The sequence below is a fragment of the Bufo bufo genome, chromosome 11, assembly GCF_905171765.1.
Source record: "Bufo bufo chromosome 11, aBufBuf1.1, whole genome shotgun sequence".
NCBI classification, from domain to species: domain Eukaryota; kingdom Metazoa; phylum Chordata; class Amphibia; order Anura; family Bufonidae; genus Bufo; species Bufo bufo.
The window spans coordinates 7,425,928-7,440,549 of record NC_053399.1 but is presented as its reverse complement, the minus strand read 5'-3'; the positions used below and the strand labels follow the sequence as shown (position 1 = coordinate 7,440,549).

The 14,622-nt window shown below is 49.6% G+C and overlaps 1 protein-coding gene across 1 annotated transcript; it reads right to left on the bottom strand.

Moving 5' to 3' along the window:
• Positions 1-72: 72 nt before the first annotated feature.
• Positions 73-13,175, bottom strand: LRR1 (leucine rich repeat protein 1). The gene is made up of 3 exons (XM_040411686.1): positions 12,937-13,175; positions 2,042-2,140; positions 73-860 (listed from the first exon to the last, which is right to left on the bottom strand). Exons 1-3 carry the CDS (start codon positions 13,120-13,122, stop codon positions 129-131), a joined length of 1,017 nt encoding a protein of 338 aa, XP_040267620.1. The 5' UTR covers positions 13,123-13,175; the 3' UTR covers positions 73-128.
• Between the last annotated feature and the right edge of the window lie 1,447 nt (positions 13,176-14,622).

The following is a 14,622-nucleotide window of genomic DNA, read 5'->3' as shown; positions in this document are numbered from 1 at the left end:
TGAAGGGACCACAGCGGTAAGGAAAGGTCGCCAATATCGGAAACCGGACAACACCTTTAATGTCATTCTAGCAAGGTCACATCTATAGGCTAGTCAGGAAGGCGTTAACAAGTGGCCCAAGCGATACTCTACCTGTAGCCGAGAGTGGCCCTAGAAGCGGTTTCCAGTAACGTAAGCGGGACCTTCAGCCGGATGTCGGGAGCCATTGGATTTGCTTTTGCAAAGGGATTACCAAACAGATCCAGGTTCTCCAGCACCAACGTCCTGAAGCTGTTGGGCAGATACGGAAGTTTGTTCTTGGTGGCGGAAAGGAAGCGCAGTTTACTCAGCTTGCCAATGGCAAACGGCAACTGGACGAGCTCATTGCCATCCAGCTTCAGGCTGACGAGTTCCTGGAGGTTGCAGAACTGGAAAGGAAGAGCCTTTAGTCTGTTCTCACTCAAGTCCAACGCCTTCAGAGAGCTCCTCAAGGTGGAGTTACACAGCTCTACCTCAAACGTCTCCAGAAAGTTATTGTGCAGGGTCAGCTCCTGGAGGCAGGCCAGGTCCCCGATGGTCTTTGGCAGCTTCTTGATGTGGTTGTTGCTGAGATCAAGTTTCTGAAGTCTCTTTAAGCACAGCATCCGCATGTCCACCCGGGCCAGCTTGCAGTAGGAGACCTGAAGGTGCTCCAGCGAGTAGGGGAAGCTCTTCGTCAGGGGATAGTCCTTCTTGGAAGTAATAATCATTTTGGCTCTGGGTTTTTCTATTTCAGAGGTCTTGGCGGGAGTCAGACGTGACAGCGGGACGGGGCTGGCATCTGTGCCCTTGTGAGCTAAACTCACTGCCGAAATGAAGTTCTTCAAGTTGCAGACATCAGCCTGAAACACGGAGAATAAAAACGCTTGAGGAGTGGGGCCTTATTACAAGTGCCTTTATAAAGTTGTTTATGGGGGGGGGTAGTACGGATCCGGCAGGCTGTTCCCCTCCCGGACAAATCTAACGCAAGTGTGAAAGAAGCCTGAAACATTAGGTCATTTTCTGATGGAATGTTTTCTGTCCAGGTCTATAAAAGGTCTCACGAACCCGCTATAACGCTTCTCATACATCTCAGGCAGCGGTCCGCCCAACAAAAGCTATCCCTCCCTCCCGTACACATGCACCCTCGGCTCAGCTAAGCATGCAAAGGGAGAAGGAAGAAGCTGATGCCAGACACCTCAGGTGGAGGATTACCCCCATGAAAACAGATCAGGCATGTTCAAATCCTGATCCTTATTTCGCCCTGACATCTGCCACTGGGGGAGAGTCGTGGGACACCTCGGGGCACATTAGGAGGTTGGCTGTACCCCGCAAGAAGCCAATAACGGGACACGTGTGGGGGAGGCTGCCGTCTGCGCTCTTATTACGAGGCCCAATATGTCCGGCTCAGCTCACAGTTTGTATTTTCTGGGGTCGATCGCCCTTGGATATTTTTATTGATTCATGTTGAGTCCACTTTGTAACTTGTGTTTTCTGCTGGAGATTCCCCCATTTACATACATAAAGCGGAACAGCGCAGATCACGTCTGCCGTCCTGCGGTGCTTTCTGCAATGTGAAGAGCCGCTAACAGGCCTGTGCCACCCAAATCTGTTCTACTAAATACTTACGTTGACCACATAACTCTGAAGCATCTTTTCTTATAATAGTGTGTGGTAAGGGTCCTCTATTATTCCTCCTGGAGGTTTATCATTATCCTGATAACTGGGTGTGTTACTAGTTGGGGAAGGGGGGGGGGGGGGTCCCCACATGTCTGACACTCTCCAATAACTGCTACCAGTATCAGACTGTGTAGGGCCAATTGTCAAGTTGTCAATTTATTAATACATTTCTGGGAGGAATAATGGGGGAACAACAAAACAAAGGTGGAAAGAAAAGACGCTCTAGAATTGTTATTTTAAGGGGATACAAGTATTTACCAAGTCAGTCAGGAAGGGTGACGAGTCCTACTGAAGGGTCTCCCATTCTTACTCCTATAGGTGCCAGAATTGTGTAAAATGCAGAAATACCCATCTGCGCGTGTACCTTGCTGAGACAGACATCCAGCGCCGGCTCTCTGAGTCGTATTGTGGCTTTCCCTTCATTTACAAACTTGGAAAACAAATTCTCAATGTTCTCTTGCAGCTGAAAGACAGAAGAGATGGGCAGTTAGCGAGCGTCGCTAAAAACCGTATACCGAGGGATGCAGACCTGCGCGAGCGTCACATTGAGCAACTGTTTACAAAGCTTTGGTCGTGTGACAGATCATGTGACCTCAGAGGTCACCACCAAAACCAGATCACTTTTCTCTGACAGACATCACAGCAAGACTGGGGCTTCAGCCGAATTCTAGGGCACGGTCGCCATCTAGTGGCCGAATCAGGCACTCCCGTCATGAACAGGAGGACAAAAGATTTATTATGTTCCGGTTACAAAAAAATTAAAAATAATTTGGTGTCTGCAGGTTTCCTACATTAACTCTCCACTCTGAATGCTCAGCTACGATTACAGTTCTGATAAAATATATTAGGGCTCATGCCGCCAGTTCCTAGTCCGCACTACTGCGCATGCACCGATGAGTGGCGGATGATGTAGGCAGTAGTCGTGGTGTGAGATAATTTTCAATCAGGGGGGCGGCTCCAAGTAAAGAGCAGAGGAACTATTTTGCTCCAAGGGGCTCATTTCACCTTAAGGACTAGGCCATTTTTTGCAAATCTGACCAGTGTCACTTTAAGTGGTGATAACTTTAAAACGCTTTTACTTATCAAGGCCGTTCTGAGATCGTTTTTTCGTCACATATTGTACTTCATGACACTCGTAAAATGGAGTAAAAAAAAAATCATTTTTATTTATAAAAAAATACCAAATTTGGAAAAATTTGCTAATTTCCAAGTTTCAATTTCTCTACTTCTATAATACATAGTAATACCTACAAAAATAGTTATTACTTTACATTCCCCATATGTCTTCTTCATGTTAGGATCATTTTGGGAATGACATTTTATTTTTGGGTGATGTTACAAGGCTTAGAAGTAAATCTTAGAAGTTTCTCAGAAATTTTCAAAAACCAACCTTTTTAAAAGGACCAGTTCAGGTCTGAAGTCACTTTGCGAGGCTTACATAATAGAATCTACCCAAAAATGACCCCATTCTAGAAACTACACCCCTCAAGGTATTCAAAACTGATTTTACAAACGTTGTTAACCCTTTAGGTGTTCCACAAGAATGAATTGAAAATAGAGATACAATTTCAAAATTTCACTTTTTTGGCAGATTTTCCATTTTAATATTTTATTTCCAGTTACAAAGCAAGGGTTAACAGCCAAACAAAACTCATTATTTATGGCCCTGATTCTGTAGTTTACAGAAACCCCCCATATGTGGTCGTAAACCGCTGTACGGGCACACGGCAGGGCGCAGAAGGAAAGGAATGCCATATGGTTTTTGGAAGGCAGATTTTGCTGGACACCATGTCCCATTTGAAGCCCCCCTGATGCACCCCTAGAGTAGAAACTAGGGGTGCACCGAAATGAAAATTCTGGTCCGAAACCGAAAATTCAGGATGCCCTTGACCGAAACCCGAAACTGCCTTTTTGCCCAAATACTTTTAAAATACTTTTTTTTTAATGATTTTATTAATAATTATTTTTCATGAATGAAATTCATCTGTGGGTGGCGCTGTTATGGAGAGGGGGATCTGTGGGTGGCGCTGTTATGGAGAGGGGGATCTGTGGGTGGCGCTGTTATGGAGAGGGGGATCTGTGGGTGGCGCTGTTATGGAGAGGGGGATCTGTGGGTGGCGCTGTTATGGAGAGGGGGATCTGTGGGTGGCGCTGTTATGGAGAGGGGGATCTGTGGGTGGCGCTGTTATGGAGAGGGGGATCTGTGGGTGGCGCTGTTATGGAGAGGGGGATCTGTGGGTGGCGCTGTTATGGAGAGGGGGATCTGTGGGTGGCGCTGTTATGGAGAGGGGGATCTGTGGGTGGCGCTGTTATGGAGAGGGGGATCTGTGGGTGGCGCTGTTATGGAGAGGGGGATCTGTGGGTGGCGCTGTTATGGAGAGGGGGATCTGTGGGTGGCGCTGTTATGGAGAGGGGGATCTGTGGGTGGCGCTGTTATGGAGAGGGGGATCTGTGGGTGGCGCTGTTATGGAGAGGGGGATCTGTGGGTGGCGCTGTTATGGAGAGGGGGATCTGTGGGTGGCGCTGTTATGGAGAGGGGGATCTGTGGGTGGCGCTGTTATGGAGAGGGGGATCTGTGGGTGGCGCTGTTATGGAGAGGGGGATCTGTGGGTGGCGCTGTTATGGAGAGGGGGATCTGTGGGTGGCGCTGTTATGGAGAGGGGGATCTGTGGGTGGCGCTGTTATGGAGAGGGGGATCTGTGGGTGGCGCTGTTATGGAGAGAGGGGATCTGTGGGTGGCGCTGTTATGGAGAGGGGGATCTGTGGGTGGCTCTGTTATGGAGAGGGGGATCTGTGGGTGGCTCTGTTATGGAGAGGGGGATCTGTGGGTGGCGCTGTTATGGAGAGGGGGATCTGTGGGTGGCGCTGTTATGGAGAGGGGGATCTGTGGGTGGCGCTGTTATGGAGAGGGGGATCTGTGGGTGGCTCTGTTATGGAGAGGGGGATCTGTGGGTGGCGCTGTTATGGAGAGGGGGATCTGTGGGTGGCGCTGTTATGGAGAGAGGGGATCTGTGGGTGGCGCTGTTATGGAGAGAGGGGATCTGTGGGTGGCGCTGTTATGGAGAGGGGGAACTGTGGGTGGCTCTGTTATGGAGAGGGGGATCTGTGGGTGGCTCTGTTATGGAGAGGGGGATCTGTGGGTGGCGCTGTTATGGAGAGGGGGATCTGTGGGTGGCGCTGTTATGGAGAGGGGGATCTGTGCACTGTTATGGAGAGGGGGGATCTGTGCACTGTTATGGAAAGGGGATATGTGCACTGTTATGGGCATAACAGTGCACAGATCCCTTTCCCCATAACAGTGCACAGATCCCTTTCCCCATAACAGTGCACAGATCCCTTTCCCCATAACAGTGCACAGATCCCTTTCCCCATAACAGTGCACAGATCCCTTTCCCCATAACAGTGCACAGATCCCTTTCCCCATAACAGTGCACAGATCCCTTTCCCCATAACAGTGCACAGATCCCTTTCCCCATAACAGTGCACAGATCCCTTTCCCCATAACAGTGCACAGATCCCTTTCCCCATAACAGTGCACAGATCCCTTTCCCCATAACAGTGCACAGATCCCTTTCCCCATAACAGTGCACAGATCCCTTTCCCCATAACAGTGCACAGATCCCTTTCCCCATAACAGTGCACAGATCCCTTTCCCCATAACAGTGCACAGATCCCTTTCCCCATAACAGTCCACAGATCCCTTTCCCCATAACAGTGCACAGATCCCTTTCCCCATAACAGTGCACAGATCCCTTTCCCCATAACAGTGCACAGATCCCTTTCCCCATAACAGTGCACAGATCCCTTTCCCCATAACAGTGCACAGATCCCTTTCCCCATAACAGTGCACAGATCCCTTTCCCCATAACAGTGCACAGATCCCTTTCCCCATAACAGTGCACAGATCCCTTTCCCCATAACAGTGCACAGATCCCTTTCCCCATAACAGTGCACAGATCCCTTTCCCCATAACAGTGCACAGATCCCTTTCCCCATAACAGTGCACAGATCCCTTTCCCCATAACAGTGCACAGATCCCTTTCCCCATAACAGTGCACAGATCCCTTTCCCCATAACAGTGCACAGATCCCTTTCCCCATAACAGTGCACAGATCCCTTTCCCCATAACAGTGCACAGATCCCTTTCCCCATAACAGTGCACAGATCCCTTTCCCCATAACAATGCACAGATCCCTTTCCCCATAACAGTGCACAGATCCCTTTCCCCATAACAGTGCACAGATCCCTTTCCCCATAACAGTGCACAGATCCCTTTCCCCATAACAGTGCACAGATCCCTTTCCCCATAACAGTGCACAGATCCCTTTCCCCATAACAGTGCACAGATCCCTTTCCCCATAACAGTGCACAGATCCCTTTCCCCATAACAGTGCACAGATCCCTTTCCCCATAACAGTGCACAGATCCCTTTCCCCATAACAGTGCACAGATCCCTTTCCCCATAACAGTGCACAGATCCCTTTCCCCATAACAGTGCACAGATCCCTTTCCCCATAACAGTGCACAGATCCCTTTCCCCATAACAGTGCACAGATCCCTTTCCCCATAACAGTGCACAGATCCCTTTCCCCATAACAGTGCACAGATCCCTTTCCCCATAACAGTGCACAGATCCCTTTCCCCATAACAGTGCACAGATCCCTTTCCCCATAACAGTGCACAGATCCCTTTCCCCATAACAGTGCACAGATCCCTTTCCCCATAACAGTGCACAGATCCCTTTCCCCATAACAGTGCACAGATCCCTTTCCCCATAACAGTGCACAGATCCCTTTCCCCATAACAGTGCACAGATCCCTTTCCCCATAACAGTGCACAGATCCCTTTCCCCATAACAGTGCACAGATCCCTTTCCCCATAACAGTGCACAGATCCCTTTCCCCATAACAGTGCACAGATCCCTTTCCCCATAACAGTGCACAGATCCCTTTCCCCATAACAGTGCACAGATCCCTTTCCCCATAACAGTGCACAGATCCCTTTCCCCATAACAGTGCACAGATCCCTTTCCCCATAACAGTGCACAGATCCCTTTCCCCATAACAGTGCACAGATCCCTTTCCCCATAACAGTGCACAGATCCCTTTCCCCATAACAGTGCACAGATCCCTTTCCCCATAACAGTGCACAGATCCCTTTCCCCATAACAGTGCACAGATCCCTTTCCCCATAACAGTGCACAGATCCCTTTCCCCATAACAGTGCACAGATCCCTTTCCCCATAACAGTGCACAGATCCCTTTCCCCATAACAGTGCACAGATCCCTTTCCCCATAACAGTGCACAGATCCCTTTCCCCATAACAGTGCACAGATCCCTTTCCCCATAACAGTGCACAGATCCCTTTCCCCATAACAGTGCACAGATCCCTTTCCCCATAACAGTGCACAGATCCCTTTCCCCATAACAGTGCACAGATCCCTTTCCCCATAACAGTGCACAGATCCCTTTCCCCATAACAGTGCACAGATCCCTTTCCCCATAACAGTGCACAGATCCCTTTCCCCATAACAGTGCACAGATCCCTTTCCCCATAACAGTGCACAGATCCCTTTCCCCATAACAGTGCACAGATCCCTTTCCCATAACAGTGCACAGATCCCTTTCCCCATAACAGTGCACAGATCCCTTTCCCCATAACAGTGCACAGATCCCTTTCCCCATAACAGTGCACAGATCCCTTTCCCCATAACAGTGCACAGATCCCTTTCCCCATAACAGTGCACAGATCCCTTTCCCCATAACAGTGCACAGATCCCTTTCCCCATAACAGTGCACAGATCCCTTTCCCCATAACAGTGCACAGATCCCTTTCCCCATAACAGTGCACAGATCCCTTTCCCCATAACAGTGCACAGATCCCTTTCCCCATAACAGTGCACAGATCCCTTTCCCCATAACAGTGCACAGATCCCTTTCCCCATAACAGTGCACAGATCCCTTTCCCCATAACAGTGCACAGATCCCTTTCCCCATAACAGTGCACAGATCCCTTTCCCCATAACAGTGCACAGATCCCTTTCCCCATAACAGTGCACAGATCCCTTTCCCCATAACAGTGCACAGATCCCTTTCCCCATAACAGTGCACAGACCCCTTTCCCCATAACAGTGCACAGATCCCTTTCCCCATAACAGTGCACAGATCCCTTTCCCCATAACAGTGCACAGATCCCTTTCCCCATAACAGTGCACAGATCCCTTTCCCCATAACAGTGCACAGATCCCTTTCCCCATAACAGTGCACAGATCCCTTTCCCCATAACAGTGCACAGATCCCTTTCCCCATAACAGTGCACAGATCCCTTTCCCATAACAGTGCACAGATCCCTTTCCCCATAACAGTGCACAGATCCCTTTCCCCATAACAGTGCACAGATCCCTTTCCCCATAACAGTGCACAGATCCCCCTCCCCATAACAGTGCACAGATCCCCCCTCCCCATAACAGTGCACAGATCCCCCCTCCCCATAACAGTGCACAGATCCCCCCTCCCCATAACAGTGCACAGATCCCCCCTCCCCATAACAGTGCACAGATCCCCCCTCCCCATAACAGTGCACAGATCCCCCCTCCCCATAACAGTGCACAGATCCCCCCTCCCCATAACAGTGCACAGATCCCCCCTCCCCATAACAGTGCACAGATCCCCCCTCCCCATAACAGTGCACAGATCCCCCCTCCCCATAACAGTGCACAGATCCCCCCTCCCCATAACAGTGCACAGATCCCCCCTCCCCATAACAGTGCACAGATCCCCCCTCCCCATAACAGTGCACAGATCCCCCCTCCCCATAACAGTGCACAGATCCCCCCTCCCCATAACAGTGCACAGATCCCCCCTCCCCATAACAGTGCACAGATCCCCCCTCCCCATAACAGTGCACAGATCCCCCCTCCCCATAACAGTGCACAGATCCCCCCTCCCCATAACAGTGCACAGATCCCCCCTCCCCATAACAGTGCACAGATCCCCCCTCCCCATAACAGTGCACAGATCCCCCCTCCCCATAACAGTGCACAGATCCCCCCTCCCCATAACAGTGCACAGATCCCCCCTCCCCATAACAGTGCACAGATCCCCCCTCCCCATAACAGTGCACAGATCCCCCCTCCCCATAACAGTGCACAGATCCCCCCTCCCCATAACAGTGCACAGATCCCCCCTCCCCATAACAGTGCACAGATCCCTTTCCCCATAACAGTGCACAGATCCCTTTCCCCATAACAGTGCACAGATCCCTTTCCCCATAACAGTGCACAGATCCCTTTCCCCATAACAGTGCACAGATCCCTTTCCCCATAACAGTGCACAGATCCCTTTCCCCATAACAGTGCACAGATCCCTTTCCCCATAACAGTGCACAGATCCCTTTCCCCATAACAGTGCACAGATCCCTTTCCCCATAACAGTGCACAGATCCCTTTCCCCATAACAGTGCACAGATCCCTTTCCCCATAACAGTGCACAGATCCCTTTCCCCATAACAGTGCACAGACCCCTTTCCCCATAACAGTGCACAGATCCCTTTCCCCATAACAGTGCACAGATCCCTTTCCCCATAACAGTGCACAGATCCCTTCCCCCATAACAGTGCACAGATCCCTTTCCCCATAACAGTGCACAGATCCCTTTCCCCATAACAGTGCACAGATCCCTTTCCCCATAACAGTGCACAGATCCCTTTCCCCATAACAGTGCACAGATCCCTTTCCCCATAACAGTGCACAGATCCCTTTCCCCATAACAGTGCACAGATCCCTTTCCCCATAACAGTGCACAGATCCCTTTCCCCATAACAGTGCACAGATCCCTTTCCCCATAACAGTGCACAGATCCCTTTCCCCATAACAGTGCACAGATCCCTTTCCCCATAACAGTGCACAGATCCCCCCTCCCCATAACAGTGCACAGATCCCCCCTCCCCATAGCAGTGCCATAGACCGATCCCCCTACCCATAACAGCCCCAGCCCTGCTGCTCACAGCATCACTCACTGCATCTTTATTTTACCTTACAATCGTGACGCTCCAGTAACAACTCTGCAGGCAGAGCGGAGGGCGGCGTAACGTCACTTACTCACGTGACGCACCTGCTCCGCCCACTTTATGAATGAAGGAGGCGGAGCAGGCGCGTCACGTGAGTAAGTGACGTTACGCCGGCCTCCGCTCTGCCTGCAGAGTTGTTAGTTACTGGAGCGTCACGATTGTAAGGTAAAATAAAGATGCAGTGACAAAGTAAACCGCCCGCCCGGCGCCCGCCCGCAGATGGTGGGTGACAAATCCCACACCCCATATTTTCGGCCGATATGTAACAATATTGGCCGAAGTGGATTAGGTGCATTTTCGGCCGATATTTTCGGCTGCCGGAATTTCGGTGCACCCCTAGTAGAAACTCCAAAAAAAGTGACCCCATTTTAGAAACTACGGGATAGGGTGGCAGTATTGTTGGTACTAGTTTAGGGTACATATGATTTTTGGTTGCTCCATATTACACTTTTTGTGCAGCAAGGTAACAAGAACTAGCTGTTTTGGCACCGTTTTCTTTTTTGTTATTTACAACATTCATCTGACAGGTTAGATCATGTGGTAATTTTATAGAGCAGGTTGTCACGGACGCGGCGATACCTAATATGTATACAATTTTTTTATTTATGTAAGTTTTACACAAGGATTTCATTTTTGAAACAAAAAATAAAAAATATCATGTTTTAGTGTCTCCATAGTCTGAGAGCCATAGTTTTTTCAGTTTTTGGGCGATTATCTTGGGTAGGGTCTGATTTTTTGCGGGATGAGATGACGGTTAGATTAGTACTATTTTGGTTGGTACTATTTTGGTGGGCATACGCCTTTTTGATCGCTTACTGTTGTACTTTTTGTGATGTAAGGTGACAAAAAATGGTTTATTTAGCACATTTTTTATTTTTTACGGTGTTTATCTGAGGGGTTAGGTCATGTGATATGTTTATAGAGCCGGTCGATACGGACGCGGCGATACCTAATATGTCTACTTCCCCCCGCCCCCCTATTTTTTACTTTATTTGGGGAAAATTAAGTTTTTGTTTAATTTTTACTTGAAACTTTATTTTTTGGGGGGGAAAAAACTTTCTTTTTTTTGTCCCACTTTGGGACTTCAACTTTTGGGGGTCAAATCCCTTTTACAATGCATTCCAATACTTCTGTATTGGAATGCATTGGCTGTATGAGTAATACAGTGTGTATTACTCATACAGCTTCCGGCCTGTGAGATCCAGGGGGCTGGATCTCACAGGCTCATCACCGGAAGGCATCGCGCTGCCAAAGGGAGGCATTGCGCTGCCTTCGGGTCCCCCTACAGCCCCATGGGGACCCGATGGCACCGCCGCATAAGGTAAAAGCTGCAAACCGCATGTCTTTTTCAGTGTTTTGTGGTCTGTTTTTAACAGATCCGTTTTTCTGTTTCAGTAGTGTTTCCGGTTCCATTCCGTTTGGAATATACAGTAATTACATAGAAATTGGGCTGGGCATAAAGTTTTCAATAGATGGTTCTGCAAAAACGGAACGGATACGGAAGACATACGGAGTACATTCCGTATGTGTTCCGGTTCAGGGTAATAAATATTGAGTTTTGTTTGGCTGTTAACCCTCGATGTGAAGAAAATCTGCCAAAAAAGTGAAATATAAAAAATTTGATCTCCATTTTCCTTTAATTCTTGTGGAACGCCTAAAGGGTTAACAAAGTTTGTAAAATCAGTTTTAAGTAACTTGAGGGGTGTAGTTTCTACACTGGGGTCATTTATGGGGGTTTCTACTATGTAAGGCTGGTATCTGCACAGACGGATCCACCCGAATAATGCAAACGCTTTTATCCGTTAATAACGGATCTCACCAGCGGACCCAGAAACGCCAGTGTGAAAGTAGCCTAAGCCTCACAAAGTGACTTCAGACCTGAACTGGTCCTTAAAAAGTGCGTTTTGGAAATTTTCTTAAAAATTTTAAGAATTGCTTCTAAACTTCTAAGGGTACTTTCACACTAGCGCCAGGATGGATCCGACAGGCTGTTCACCCCGTCGGATCCATTCTGCCGCTATTTCGCCGTGCCGCTGCTCCGTCCCCATTGACTATAATGGGGACGGGGGCGGAGTTCCGGCGCAGCACTGTGAGAGGCCGTCGGACATGTCGTAGTTTTAGTCCGGCGGCCTTTCGCCGTGCTGCACCGGACCTCCGTCCCCATTATAGTCAATGGGTGACGGAGCTGCGGTCCGGCGAAATAGCGGTAGGATGGATCCGACAGAGTGAACAGCCTGTCGGATCGGTCCTGCCTCAAGTGTTAATGTACCCTAAGCCTTCTAACGTCCAAAAGGATACCAACAAGAAGTAGGCATATGGGGAATGTTAAGTAATAAATATTTTACGAGGTATCACTTTGTTTTAAAAACAGAGAAATTGAAATTTTGAAAATTGCAAATCTCAATTTAGTAAAATTGGGATTTTTTCATAAATAAAAGGTGAACTATATTGACTCAAATTTATGACTGTCATGAAGTACAATGTGTCTCGAGAAAACAATCTCAGAATGGCTCGGATAAGTAAAAGCGTTCCCACGTTATTACCACATAAAGTGACACGTGTCAGATTCGCAAAATTAGGCCTGGTCAGGAAGGGGGCAAATGGCCCGGGTGTGAAGTGGTTAAGGCTACTTTCACGCTTGCGGCAGTGCGATCCGTCGTCGGAACTGCTGATCTGGATGTGACTGAAAGCATTTGTGAGAGGCCTCCGGATCCGTCTCTCGGCTTGTCATGCGGACAGACGGATCCGTCTTGTATCTTTTTTCACGGATCGCTCTCCATTCAGAATGCATGGGGATATGCCGGATCAGCTCTTTTCCGGTATTGAGCCCCTGTGACGGAACTCAGCGCCGGAAAAGAAAAACGCAAGTGTGAAAGTGCCCTAAGCAGCGTTCAGAACTGTCACAAAATGCAAACCGGACCAAAAACCGCTGCGTGCAATGCTTTTCTAGAACGCGTCCGGATCGCCGCAGAGCCTCGGAATTCAACCGGAAGAGTCCTGCCAGAAACATTCCCTGGAACGCGGCCCGACGCGCAATCTGATGATCCGGCACCTATCCGGTGAATCTGGAGCGGTAACCTGCAGAACTACCACTCCAGCCGGTCTGAGGATGCTAGGAGTGGTAGTCCACCAACAGCTGCTGCAGAACCTCTTCCGCCTCCGGTGTTGCTATGGTGACAGCAGGCACTCGCCTTGTATCTGGAGCCCGCCTTGTCTTTGATGGTGCAGATCATGAGGTAGATCGGTCCCCGCTGGCCGGAGCCCTTCTCCTCCTGCCGCCCCACAGACAGCACGGCCCGGGTCCCTCGCCCCCTGTTCCTCATGCCGAATGTGGGGAGCATCCGGTTAATCACCTCCACCTCACACTGCAGCTTCATGGCGCCGCGGTCTCCTCAGCACACTGACAACTTGGTGTTCCCGCTCAGCGGCCGGTGACGTCATCGCTCCTCCGAAGTGATAGAGAGGACGGGCTAGAGCGCCTTGTAATAATAAAGCACGTGGCGGGAGACGTCACAAGCAGAGGCGCGCTGACGTCATATGTATGCTAGGGACATAGGGAGAGGCTGTTGCCCTTAGCAACCTAGTAGAACGTTGCTTTTAATTCCCCTCCTGTAATCTGGTTGCCATGGGCAACATCCGCATTTGTATTAGTTTGCATTGATTAGGGCCAATGGAGGGGGGGGGGGGATTATCAATGCAAGTTCAGTCTTTGGATGGAGTAGTTGCCTTGTCTGGAGGGGGTGGAGCATGACAAGGATTCCCTGGGGCTCCGCCTCCTCAGGCACTGCACCAGGTATATCACAATGTATGGTTCTGCCTGGAGTGCCCCTTTAATTAGCCGCAGTTATTAGGGCCCATTCAGATGAGCGCCGTTCTCGTGTCATGTGGACGGCGGCACACGCGTGTAGTCAATGGGCCAATCCATGCAGAGAAACTCACAAAGTGCACCATTTAGGTCCGATTTTTGTACAAAAATCGCTAATTCAAGTGGACGGGTGTGCGATTAAAACATTTAAAAACAGTGTTCTTTTTTTGTGGGTGATTTTAAGATCGCCCGTCGGAAACAGCCCTTAAATGGGTTGTCCTCCAAGATAGGTGATACATGTCTGATCACTGGGGGGAGCGCCACCAGTTACTGAAATGGGGGTTCACTCCCACCCCCCTCCCTTTCCATTCCAGCTCACTGCACGACCTCAGGGACTTGGGGCCCCCCATTCCAGTGAACATTGGAGATTTCAGCGATGGGGCTCCCAAGGATCTGATATTCATCACCTAACTTGTGGATAGATGATGAATATCTACTGTGGGTTGTCCCGTGATGGGGGCCCATCTTCTGGGGCCCCCGCTAATCACGATAACGGAGGCCCTCCTGTTCAAATGGAAAGGCTGCCACTCCGTTCAGTTCTATGGGAGTGCCAGATATATGTGAGCGCTGTGCAGATGGGTGGAGCAGCAGCGAGCATGCCTGATCGCCACTCCAAGCCAGAGAGCTGTCATGATCGGTGGGGGCCCCAGGGATTGACACTTATCCGCTATCCTGTGGACAGGGCCACAATGTGTGAATAAAGCCGTACATGAACGATACGGATTGGCTCAGGGTGCGTTCAGTGAAATTCGCACTATTTCGCAAGCAAGTTCAGTCAGTTTTGTTTGCGTTCAGTGCAATCAGTTCTGATGCGTTTTTTACCCGCATGAAAAAAAACAAAACCTGTAGATTTACAAACATCTCCCAGCAACTATCAGTGAAAAAAGCGTCTGGACTGCATCCAGGTCACATCCGGATGAAATGCGTTTTTCACGGAGCCCCATTCCCTTCTATGGGACCAGGGCTGAGTGAAAAACGCAGAATTTAAAACATGCTGCCATTCTCACGCAAC

Excerpts from the sequence above, each read along its gene's own strand:
- LRR1 (XM_040411686.1), bottom strand. The coding sequence starts at position 13,122 with ATGAAGCTGCAGTGTGAGGTGGAGGTGATTAACCGGATGCTCCCCACA. Across the intron at positions 2,141-12,936 it reads AGGCGGGCTCCAGATACAAG|CTGCAAGAGAACATTGAGAA; the intron begins GCGAGTGCCTGC and ends TCTGTCTTTCAG. Across the intron at positions 861-2,041 it reads TGGATGTCTGTCTCAGCAAG|GCTGATGTCTGCAACTTGAA; the intron begins GTACACGCGCAG and ends TCCGTGTTTCAG.